This window comes from Aotus nancymaae, unplaced genomic scaffold, assembly GCF_030222135.1.
Source record: "Aotus nancymaae isolate 86718 unplaced genomic scaffold, 86718_ANA_hifiasm-v0.15.2.pri h1tg000062l, whole genome shotgun sequence".
NCBI lineage: Eukaryota > Metazoa > Chordata > Mammalia > Primates > Aotidae > Aotus > Aotus nancymaae.
In genome coordinates this window covers 40,285,180-40,298,321 of record NW_026988476.1, presented here as the reverse complement: position 1 = coordinate 40,298,321, position 13,142 = coordinate 40,285,180, and the positions used below count along the sequence as shown (strand labels likewise).

Genomic DNA, 13,142 nt, shown 5'->3' with positions numbered 1-13,142 from the left:
AAATTTAAAAAAAAAAACTGCCATTATACAAGCAGACAAATTGGTAGTCCTAAGCCACAATATTCTCCCACAAAGAACATTTTCAAATACCACTCACAATTTTGGGGAGAGTTCAGCTCCGACTGGCCTACCAGTTTTTGACTTGGGCTGTTCCAGCAAAGGCCTCTGATCTGTGTATTCTGGCCTATCCAGAAGTATCTGTTGATGCAAGTCTTCAGGGGCCTCATTCTAATAGGAAGATTTAAGAATTTCTCTATTTAGCTTTCTTAACTCACCATTTAGCTGTCACAATAAGGGACTCTTCCTTTTGATGATAATGGCAGCCCTAATTATAGCTTCATTATATTTAATAACCTGACCAAACCCAAAACATACATATAGAAGAGTTATTTGTCTACACAGAGTGAGACAGCTCTCTTCCTTCCAAATTCTGCACTGAATTAGATCAAGTTCCTCAGGAATTTCTAGAATAAGGTAGGAATATCTAATGAAATTAAAACCTGGTTAACATACTACCTCTTATGGCCAAGAGTAACAAGGACTGGATTTATCTTCCCGCCTTAAACAACTAAGAAACTGGAAAGACCTGTGATTTTCAGACACTGAAAAACAGCCAGCACAGGACTCCAATCTCCCAGAGAGAAGGAAAACAAAAACAAGGCAAGCCCTATGATTGTCACAGCTTACGGACTAGAGGCAGATTCCAGGTCATAGCACAGGGAGGAGAAATCCTAAGAGTTAAGGAAGGTCCAGGTGGCCAGAATTTGGGATAGAAATAGTTTATGTTTCCACCACCCAGACTGCCCTCATGATACAGAGGATATCTGGTAGAATCTTCAGAAGGGTGTTTTCTAGGGATAAGTTAACCCTAGACTAAAGACTGCTCTGGATCCAGACTAATAAAGCTTAAAGGCAGGTCTTTTTTTTTTTTTAACTTTTAGGTTTGGGGGTACATGTGTAGGTTTGTTATATAGGTAAATCTGTGTTACGTGGGTTTGTTGAACAGATTATTTCATCACCCAGGTACTAAGCCTAGTACCCAAGTTGTATTTTCTGCTCCTCTCCCTCCTCCCACCCTCCACCCTCAAGGAGCCCCCAGTGTCTACTGTTCCCTTCTTTGTGTTCATGAGTTCTCATTATTTAGCTCCCACTTATAAATGAGAACATGCGGTATTTGGTTTTCTGTTTCTGCATTAGTTTGCTAAGCATAATGGCCTCCAGCTCCACCCATATTCCAGCAAAAGACATGATCTCATTCTTTTTATGGCTGCATAGTATTCCATGGTGTATATGTACCACATTTTCTTTATCCAATCTATCACTGATGAGCATTTAGGTCGATTCCATGCCATTGTGACTAGTGCTGCAATGAATATTCACATGCATGTTAAAGGTAGATCTTAAAAGGAGCCAAGCGATTCCAAATAACTTGACTGTGTACCAGAATAAAATTCAACATTACATAAATGAATTCAATGCAATTCACCATGCAACAATGACATGCTGACATGGAAATGAATACAATACAATTCAGCATACCACAATATAAAATTCACAGTATCTGGCATCTAGTAAAAAAAATCATCTCTAGACATGTCAAAAAACAGAATAATATGATCAATAACTGGGAGAAAGTGCAATCAATAGAAACAGACCTAAAAATGACAGAGAGAACGGAATTCTCAAACAAGGACAGTAAAACACCTATTAAAAATATATTCCATATGTTTAAGAAAGTAGAGGAAAGCATGAACATGACGAAGAGAGAAACTGAAGGTATAAAAAGACCCAAATAGAATCTCTAGGGATAAAAAATAGTGTATTTTAAATGAAAAACACACCTAGATTAGATTAATCACCAATTAGGCAAAAATAAGTTAGATGTAGGAGGGAGGCAAGAAAAAAAACAAATAGACATCAAATTCCTCAAGAAGTGAAGGGAAAATTTTCCTTTTCAGAAATAATTCTCTCTAACCTGTCATTAAAATTCAAGGACAGTATATAGATTTAAGGTTAGTAGTAGTAGTAAGAAAGACATAGAACAATCACTGACGTTTCTTCTAAATTTAATCTTTGAAGACTGTAAACTGAGATCCCGATTGAAAGATCTGAGACAGCACTTTTCAATACAAATATAATGCAAGTCACATATGCAACTTTAAATTTTCTAGTGGTCACATCAAAAATAAAGATAAATGGGTGAAACTAATTTTAATAATATATTTTATATCTAATATATCTAAAATATAATTGTAATAGCATTAATATAAAATACTTTACTTTTTGTGTACTAAGTCTTTGAAATCCAATTTGTTCTACAGTTAGAGCACATCTCAATTCTGACTAGCCACATTTCAAGTGCTCAGTTCCCACATGTAGCTAGCGGCTAACATATTGAAAATTATGAGTCTAAGCAGATGCATTAGTCAAGGTAGTTCTGATGTAACAAACCCCCAAATCTCAGTGGCTTAACACATCAAAGACTTGTTTTCAATTCAGGTTACAGTCCAGGGAGGTCAAGAGGGAAAGGAATTGCTTCATTCAGAGACTCAGGTTTCTTCCAACCAGTAGCTCCATTGCCTCCTTTTTAGAGACTTTATAACTGGATTCTCTCCATCCAACAACCTGATGAGCAAAAAAGAGTGAGGGCATGTAAAATGTTTTAGGGTCCATGCCTAGAAGTTGTGTATATCACTTCCACCAACATTCTACTGGAATATAACTGACTTGAACTCAATCACATGAAAATCCAACTCCAAAGAGCTGGGAAACACAGAAAAGCATGTGGAAACAGTGATGCTGCCACAGCTTAGTGTTTAATGAGAGTGGGGAGGCTTTTCTGCAGATCAGAGCTGCAAAAACAGTTAATTTTTTCCTATCTGATTAGATAGAAGCCCAGCTGACCTGCACAGAAAGCACTGGCTATGAAGAATGCTTCTGTTGAACACTAAGACCCTGTGGGTTATTTTGAAACTTTCTGAGTAAGTTACTATTCTTCTATGGACTGATGTTCTTCCATATTGTTTTAGAGAAACATATAAGAATCTGCTCCCCACTCTACAATAGTGACAAAGGTGATCTCCTTGAGCTAAGAAATTTTAGAAGGAAGAAGAAGGAATATAATTTGTGAAAATCGCATATGCTCAGAGCAGCCCTGAGACTCTGAACCTCAGAAGTAAGGAGGATTTTAGAGATCTATCCCAGTCCTGTCTCTCTCTTCACTTTACAGGGCAGAAAACTATAGCCCAGAGAGAAAAGATGACCCATCCAAGATTAGAACTAATTTGATCATAATTGTAAGTCACTGGGTTATTATTTCTAGCCCTGTGTCCATCTTATTGCAACAAGTAAATGTTGACTTTCTGATGTGCATCTCAGCTAATGCTACAACAATGCTGTCTATATGTCACCTGAAAAACTCAGTGGCTAATAGCAACAAGTATTATTCTCATGATCATGAGTCTGCAGGTCAACTACAGTTTAGCTAACCCAAGCTGGGCTTGGTAGGCATGAAATGGGTCATGAAATCAATCAATCTAATTGGTTGGTTGCAACTAGCTTTAAAAAAAAAAATGGAATGGATCAGAATAGAAGGTATCAAAGTGCATGGGACTGAGTATTAGGCTAAGTGATTTTTTTCTACAATTTGAAATTTCAATTATATGCATAATGTGTAAACTAGGTCATGATGTACCATGTATTTCCTACTGTGGATTATAGACAATACAGTTTGAACGTCTTTAACATTTAGAAGTCAGGCCATAGTGGCTTATAATCCCAGTACTTTGGGAGGCTGAGGAGGGTGAAATGCTTGAGCACCAGAGTTCAAGACCAGCCTGGGCAACATAGAAAAACCCATGTCTACAAAAGATACAAAAATTAGCTGGGCATAATGGCGTGTGCCTGTACTCTCAGCTACTCAGGAGGCTGAGGTGAAAGGATCACTTGACCCCGGGAAGTCAAGACTGCAGTGAGCCATGATGGATCCACTACACTGCATCCTGAGCAACAAAGCAAGATTCTATCTCAAAAAAAAAAATAAACAAATAAATAAAGTCTTCTGAATTGGTCAGGCTAAGTATAATCTCAAGTGTGTGATAAAATTATCAAAGATTGAGAAGACTGAGTCTGCTAAAAATATTTTAAAGAATCCTTTAATTCAAGTGGATCACTATTCTCTGACCACAAATTCCCAATCTTGCATCTCTCTCCCAAACCATATTACCTTCTGTCACTAAACCCCTTCTGTTTTTTGCTCACGTAATTTAAAGTTGTTCTAGATGCTGGAGATGTATTAGTGGGTGAAGAAAATGTGTGAACTCATCATTATGACACATCTTAGGCTAAGGAATAGCTCACCAGCACTCCTCATGTCCCATCAATATTGTATCTATCTAATTTTGTTCCCACATCTGCTCAGTACACCATTCCTTTCAGGTCCCGTCTTTCCACATAGTTGATAAATGCAGAAACAAAAATTTAATTAAAAGAGCCTGATTTCAAAAATACATCCTTGTCTGGGCATGGTGGCTCACACCTGCAATCCCAGCACTTTGGGAAGCCGAGGCAGGTGGATCACCTAAGGTCAGATGTTCAAGATCAGCCTGGCCAACGTGATGAAACCCCGACTCTACTCATAATACAAAAATTAGCCGGGTATGATGGTGTGCACCTGTAATCCCAGCTGCTCAGGAGGCAGTGGCAGGAGAATCGCTTGAACCCAGGAGGCGGAGTTGCAGTGAGCTGAGATTGTACCATTGCACTCCAGCCTGGGTGACAAGAGCGAAACTCCATCTCCAAAAAAAAAAAAAGTACATTCTTAATGATTCCATTTTTATCAAGTTCTAGAACAAGCAAAACTCATCTATAGTAGAAAAAAACAGAACAGTAGCTGCCTTGGAGCAGGGCAGTGATGGAGTACAGGGACTGACTGGGAAGGGACAAGAGGAGGTTCTTGGGATAATGGAAATGCTTCACAGCTTGATAGAGCTGTGGGCCACATGGGCATATCCATTTGATGAAATTAAGCAGTTAAGATTTGTGCATTTCAATGCATGCAAATAAAAGAAATATAAAAATAACCTAGTGGGGGGGCAGGAAGTGAGGAGGTATAATAAGAAAGGCAGAATGCTGAGAGTTGTTGAAGCTGGATAATGGTACATGGATTCATTATGTCACTGTTTATTATGTGTTTGAAATTTTCGTAATAAAGTTTACAAAATTATTGCAGTTCAGGTCTTTCCAATTATGCCACTTTTATTCATGGTGGCAGCTATCATAGGACATATGAATGAGATTCAATATTCTGATCATCTTCAACAAAATCTGAATCAATAAAAAGGCAACATCTGAGAAACCCATTATAAATAGATGTTTTATCTATAAAAACCTAGGAATTTCTGAATTTGAAGATATACATATTCTATGTCTGTAAATGAAGATGTCCAATAATAGGGTACAAAATCATTTCATCTTTCCCACAATTTACAGTAACTATTTACCCCCATAAACCATTAATCAGTCAACTAAAATAGAAAATAAATTCTAATATCTTGATAACTATCACTAACAGGACCAGGTTGTTCTAGTCACTAGTTTTGTCCTTGCCTTCATTAAATTATTTGGTAGAGATCAAATGCCTCCCCCTGAGAATGTACATGCCTTACCTCTGCTCCTTTCTACTTGTCACATAAGGAGTGGAGGAGATGTGCAATTAAAATATTTCTAAGCACTGTTCTCTCACTGAAACACAATTAACCTCTGGGCTCTAGTCTCTCCATTTGGCACATAATCTCCCAGATCATATCAAGGAAAAATTTCCTGAAGTCAGCCATTTAGTGGCACTGGCAATGTAATGTTTTGGGGAAGGAAAAGTACTCATCCACTTAGGAAAATAGTTTAAAATAACTAACGGAAATTGATTCCCTCCCTTGGAAAAAAGCCCACAATCTGGCTGCAACTGCTTACAAGGACCCATGATTTTTTCAGCATTAAAGATGCTTCAGGAAGCTTATATGCTCCTCATCATCTGTACTTTCTGCACAACCAGGCCCATGTTCTCTATACCCACAATTTTTTTAAGTTCTCAGAATTCTCTGGGATTCACCTTTTGGATGCTCTCCTACCTAGGATCCATGTACCTATCATAAAAATTTTCCAGTGTGATGCATATGAAACACATTTCCTTTTAAGTAACTCCTTTCTGCTGCTTTATCCCAGAGGGCCTGTTCTTTCCCAACTTTCCTGATGTTATTGATTTTACTAATGTGTAGTTGTCCCTAAAAAATCAGCTGGGCATGGTGGTATGCACCTGTAGTCTCAGCTACTCGTGAGGCTAAGACAAGAGAATTGCTTGAACCTGGAAAGCAGAGGTTGCAGTGAGCTGAGATTGCACCACTGCACTCCAGCCTAGGTGACAGAGTCTCACTCTGTCAAAAAAAAAAAAAAAAAAAAGAAAATCAAAATTAATAAATGTAATCCATCATGTCAATGAGCTAAAGAATAATAATCATATGATCATACTGATAGATGCGGAAAAAGCAGCTGACAAAATCCAACACCCATTCATGATTAAAATCTCAGTAAATTAGGAAGAGAAAGCTAGCATCATACTTAATGATGAGAAACTGGAAGCTTTCCCACTAAGATCAGGAGTAAGAGAAGAGTATCTCCTCTCACCACTGCATTTCAACATTATACTAGAAATCTTAGTGAATTTAGTAAGACAAAAAGGGAACTAAAAGGTATACAAACTGGGCAGGAAGAAATAAAAGTATCTTTGATTAAAGATGTCTCTTCTTCCCAACTTGATCTTTAGATTCAATGCAATCCCAATCAAAAACCCAGCAAGTTATTTTGTAGATATCTACAAACTAATTCTAAAGTTTATAGTAAGAGGCAAAAGACCCAGAGTAGCCAACATAATATTGAAGGAGAACAAAGTTGGAAGACTGACACTACCTGACTTCGAGATTACTATAAAGCTAGAATAATCATGGCAGTGTGGCACTGGCAAAAGACAAAAATAGATGAGTGGAATAGAAAAGAGAGCCCAGAAATGGATCCACATAAATATAGTCAACTGATTCTGACTGATACGGTTTGGATGCTTGTCCCCTCCAAATCTCATGTTGAAATCTGATTCCCAATGTTTGAGGTGAGGCCTGGTGGGAGGTAACTGGATCATGGGGCAGATCCCTCATGGATGGCTTAGCACCATCCCCTTGGTGGTAAGTCAGCTCTTGCTCACTTAGTTCACATGAGGTCTGTTTGTTTAAAAAAGTCTGGGACCTCCCTCCTCTCTCTCTTGCCCCCTTCCTCACCATGTAATACCACCTGTTCTCCCTTTGCCTTCTACCATGATTGTAAGTCTCCTGAGACCTCACCAGAAGCAGATGCCAGCATTATGCTTTCTGTACACCCTGCAGAACCATAAGCCAATTAAACCCCTTTTCTTTATAAATTACCCAGCCTCAGGTATTACTTTAGAGTAATATAAAAACAGACTAATACATTGACAAAGAAGCAAATGCAATATAATGGAAAAAAGATGGTCTTTTCAAGAAATGGTGCTGGAACAACTGGACATCCACATGCAAAAAAATGAATCTAGACACAGACCTTACACCCTTCACAAAAAATGACTCAAAATGGGTCATATACCTAAAAGTAAAATGCAAAATTATAAAATTTCTAGAAGATAACATAGGAGAAAAATCTAGATAACCTTGGGTTTAGCAACGACTTTTAGATATAATATCAAGGCATAATCCATGAAAGAAACATTTAATAAGCTGAACTTCACTAAAATTAAAAAGTTCTGCTCTGCAAAAGACACTATCAAGAGACTGAAAAGATAAGCCACAGACCAGAAGAAAATATTTACAACAGATATATCTGGCAAAAGAATGTTACCAAAAATAAACAAAGAACTCAAACTCAACTACCAGAAAACTTGATTTAAAAATGGGCCAAAGCCCTTAATGGGCATCTCACAAAAAAACAAAAAACAAAACAAAAAAAACCAGACAGATGGCAACAAAGCATATGACAAGATATTCAATACCATATTTCATCAGGGAAAAGCAAATTGAAACGAGGTATCACTACACACCTATTAGAATGGCCAAAATCCAGAACCCTGACACCACCAAATGCTGGCAAGGACGTGGAGCAACAGCAATCTTTGCTGGCAGGAACGCAAAATAGTACAGCCACTTTGGAAGACAATTTGGCAGTTTCTCACAGAACTAAACATATTCTTAACATAGGATCCAGCAATCGTGCTCCTTGGTATTTGCCCAAAGGAGTTGAAGACATGTCTACACAAAAAATCTGTATACAATGTTTATAGCAGCTTTATTCATAATTGCCAAAACTTGGAAGCAACCACATCTTTAAGTGAATGGATTAAAAAAGCTTGGTATACATAGTGTATTTTTCAATGCTAAAAAGTAAGCCATGAAAAGATATGGAGGAAACTTAAATGCATATTAACTACATGAAAACGATCTGAAAAGGCTACTACTATATGATTCCAACCATATGATATTCTCTGGACAAGGCAAAACTATGGAGATAGTAAAAAACATCAGTGGTTACTAGGGGTTGGGGGCAGGAGAGTGGAAGGGACAAGCAGGCAGAGCACAGAGGATTTCTAATACAGTGAACACACTCTGGATACTACACTGGTGGATTCATGTCATTATACATTTGCCTAAACCCATAGAATGTACAATGAGTGAACTATAATGTAAAATATTTGGTGATAACAATATGTCAAGGTAGGTTCATGAATTATAATAAATGTAACACTTTGGTAGAGGATGCTCATGATGGGGTAGTCTATGCATGTATGTGGGAGGAGGGAGTATATGGGAAACCTCTGTTCCTCTCAATTTTGCTTGAACCTGAAACTGCTCAAAAAAATAATGTCTTAAAAAATAGTCTATCAAAAAAATAAAAACTCTATATACTCACAGAGTTCCTAAGCACAAAAAGCTCACAGTCTCCCACTATGCATACACATAAACCAGTAACTATCATACAATCATCAGCCCTGGCCCATAGGGCTGCAGGCCACTCCTCCCTTAAACAGCTCCCTTCTTTTCAATTACTACAGTTGAGTGTGGTGCATTTAAACCTCCTTTTTGACTTCAGTGCCGCAAAGACGGAGCTTCAAGTCTCAGGGTTTTTTTTTTTCCTTGATATACATTGTAGCCAAGAAGAGACACAAATCAGTAGGATTTAAACTCCATTTCTGATCTAGCTTTGTGTCTTAGGATACACGACGCAGAGATGGCCAGCACACTCAGATTCTTTGGTCACTAAGTTTCTAGTAGATTTACTGTGTTTCTGGCATCTTCAGACATCTATAAAGGAAGCGCATGATGGAAACAATGATCTGCTTTAAATGCTCTGCTCAGCCTAAGGTGAAAGCAGGGGATATGGACAGGCATCCTGAGAATCAATCAATGCTATAATTTGTCTGAAGCCAAAAAAGTTCTCTCTGACCATCATACAGAAAGAGAAATAGCACTACCTTTACTTTTAACCAATTAGACAAGATTTTGGGGGGGGCTGTAATGAATAAATCATTCTTTTCATCCCATTCCAATTGCTCCTGCTCTTTTTAGCTAATGTCAACCAAATTACTGATTAAATAATATTACTTAATATTCAGCTACTCAGTTAATAAAGAACATATAGACCAAAAGACAGTACAGATCACTTTGTATTTATTACATTACTGAACTTTTTCTAATTATAGAATTCAACTCCAAAATAAAGTAATAAATGCCTATTAAATTATTATTCACTTGCATTTTTCTCTCCTAAAATTTTAACACAGCAAAACATCTTAAAGACGTGTGAATAGGTTCAGTGCACTCTCAGTGGCTCACAATTATGAGGCAAATATCACATTTATCCATAAAAATATAAGATAAACAGATCAATATTTTAAAATATTGCTGACATAAAAGGAAAAAATAAAATACTACACTTTTACTACAATTATTTTGGTAGATGATATAACATTGTTTAAAATAATGCTCCTCTACAGAACACACGCTGTGGTTGGTATACTTGGCACATTAGCAATTGGTAACTGCTCAGCTTCTAGCTGCAGTTTCTCTAGCAGGACCCTTACTTAGGCCCACTTTCAAACCCAGAGCTCTGATCTGCCTTCCTCCACAGGGACTATTCTGGTAGGAGTCTGACCCTTCTTCCTCCACCTACTCTTAAGGCTTTTTTGTCATCCCTTATATTCCCCCAGATTCACACTCGCTGCCATTTCCATTTTCAGCAAAGATGCCTGGCACAAAATTCACAAAGCTGAGCATCTCCTCCATACCCCTTACCCCAGATGTTGTCCCTTCACTGACTAAATTATGACTATTAGGTAAAGAGAATGAGTTTACCCACAAAAATAATTCAGCCGGGCATGGTGTCTGATGCCTGTAATCCCAGCACTTTGGAAGGCTGAGGCGGGCGGATCACCTGAGGTCAGGAGTTTAAGACCAGCCTGACCAACATGGAGAAATCCCGTCTCTACTAAAACTACAAAAAAATTAGCCAGGTGTGGTGGCGCATGCCTGTAATCCCAGCTACTCAGGAGGCTGAGACAGGAGAATCACTTGAACCCAGGAGGCGAAGGGTGCGGTGAGCCAAGACTGCACCATTGCACTCCAGCCTGAGCAACAACAGCAAAACTCCATCTCAAAAAATAAATAAATAAAATAAATTCTCCTTACTTTATAGTCACAACTCCTGCAATGCAAAAATAAAGGTTGATGATGCCTGATTTATAACTCAAAACATTCAATGAGTTTAGACAGAATATATACTGCTCTGAAGTTCCTTAGAATCTATTCTTCTATTATTGTTTTTAAAATCATAAAAATATAAAAACTGTAAACATTCTACTAAACATTTCAGTAGAAACCCTGTTACCCTACTTTTCATTTAGTGGGTTCAGAAAGAACAAAAGTGATACCACATTACTTTGGACAGACCCAAAATCATGCTCCCAGCCCTAAATCTACCATTACATGTCTCCCACCCATTAGACAGCTCTGTATGCCAAGCATGTCTCTCATGACAACTGCAGCTACCACTCACAAATACATCCTGTAACGAAGCAGCAGATCTCTCTGGTAGCAGTCCATGTGCTCTCAGCATCTTACACACTTGACCTAGCCTCAGTAACTAGGCAAACACAGGGAAGTAAGGAAACAAAAAATTGGAGCACCTCCTTTGTGACATGCTGAATTCCTTTGCAAAGTGAGAAGGCACTTCCTCTCTGTCAGAGTCATAGCAGAATCAGGTAAGGGGAGAGGGATGCTGCTGACAGAGGTAGGAATAAGGAGGGAGCTGATAAGGCTAGCTACCAGAGTCCACCGCACCCCTGGAGTCAGCATACTCCGTTCATTATGACACCGCTGAGAGCCTGGGGATGAATCTCATCTATTTAAAAGGAGGAACCTATTATGCAGGAAATTCCAGTCACTTACTACTCTTGTAGCAAGATTTCAATGTATGTTTTTAAAAGAATAAAATTAACAAGATGTTATATATTTTTTAATGACTAACTTAAAATTTGAGAAAGAAAATACTGGTTTTGTTTTTAGGGAGGAATACTCTTGACACAAATGACTAATGAACTCTATCAGCTCTGAGGAATATCCGTAGCTTCTTTATCAGCTATGATTAATGAGATAACCTAAAATCAGAATTCCTGACCTGGGTGACTAAAAGTACCAATTAACCAGATTATTAACTGTAATGACTTAAAACTGTAATGACTTACCTGAACAGTCTCTGTGGTGAAGTGTCAGAAAAAGTGAAATAATAAATATTTTCCACAGCACCATAAGATTTTATAAAATAATATTTCAGTTAATATACAACCTCAATATTTTGGTCCATCATTCATATAAAGGCTTAACTTCTTTTACTGATAACGGTTCTGACAGAGGCCACACAGGCATAACTATAACATGAAAATGATATATTTTACTGAAGAACCTGTATGCTATACTTAGACAGTCTCTGCTTCAGCTATATCCATTGAGTACTAGTGGATTCAAAGGCCAGGAAAAGATGGTTTTGCCATTTATACTCTAATCACAAATTTTAATTTGCCAAAAGGACCTAAGTGGTAACTGACTAAAATATTTGTTATAACTAAAAAGTCCTTTTTGTATCTGTTTGCTTTGTTACTGTGTGCTCTTATGGGTTTTGTTTCCATATGGTATTTTGAAAATGGCTCTGAGTTTCAAAAATAAGAATAGAGTGATTTGCTTTGAATTTTAAAATAATCCAAGCGTAAAACAGACAAATTTCATAACCAAATTATCTGGAATTACGTGTAACAGTTATCTATAATAAAAAAAAAAAACACCACAGATTGGATCCCCTCAATATCCAGCATGCTCATGGATCTTCTACAACTGTTAGTGTATGCTATGCCAACTTAGTTCAACACTGATCTAAGCAAAACATAATCAAAAGTATTGACTTGCCTACCAAAAAACATACACTGCATTCCAAAGCCAAATATGAATTAGGTTTGAGATTATCAATTTCATGTCTCCCTTCAATTAATGCAGAAAACTGAGACTTGGCTTTATTACAAATTAGCTAGCACTAGAGTAAACTTGCTATAAAATTATTTATAACAAAATAAATATTTTCAGTCCCTCTACACACTAAGTGGTATATAAATCATTAGCAGTTTATAACATTAGCTTAGGTCACTTTTTGGGGGACCCAAACATACTGTACAATCCTGAGTTAAAGGTTAGGGGTACAGTTTGGGGGATCTTTCTTGACCAGGAATCAAAGAAAACATATAAACCACACTTGTAATAATCCCCGCTTTCATTAGAAGTACCATGAGTTCTTTTTTACTTTGGTAAATAAGTTTATCTATGTAAACCATTGATCTTAATGAAGTAAAATTTAGCAGAGCTTCTGCTAGGATCCCTCCATCACCTTTTGACACTGATACAACAAATAGTCAGAAAGAGTAGAGCAGGAGGATCTGAACCACAGGGCTAATATATTTGCATGAACTCGGCAATGCAGTAAGCAGGGGATGGATGGCAGCAGCTGACAGGCCAATAGCCCTTCATTGCCTA

General features: G+C 37.6%; 1 protein-coding gene across 3 annotated transcripts in view; it reads right to left on the bottom strand.

Moving 5' to 3' along the window:
• Nucleotides 1-708: 708 nt before the first annotated feature.
• AP4E1 (adaptor related protein complex 4 subunit epsilon 1) overlaps nt 709-13,142 on the bottom strand; it is a 98,292-nt gene continuing 85,858 nt past the window's right edge. For 2 of the 3 annotated variants that reach the window (XM_064365673.1, XM_064365674.1), the window contains 2 exons: nt 12,997-13,139; nt 709-2,625 (listed from right to left, as the gene is read on the bottom strand). In XM_064365673.1, coding sequence (XP_064221743.1) covers nt 2,542-2,625; nt 12,997-13,139 — 227 coding nt within the window. In that variant the 3' untranslated portion in view covers nt 709-2,541. Of the gene's footprint in view, nt 2,626-9,715; nt 13,140-13,142 lie in introns of those variants that run through there. The other variant, XM_012442378.2, reaches the window with a different exon arrangement.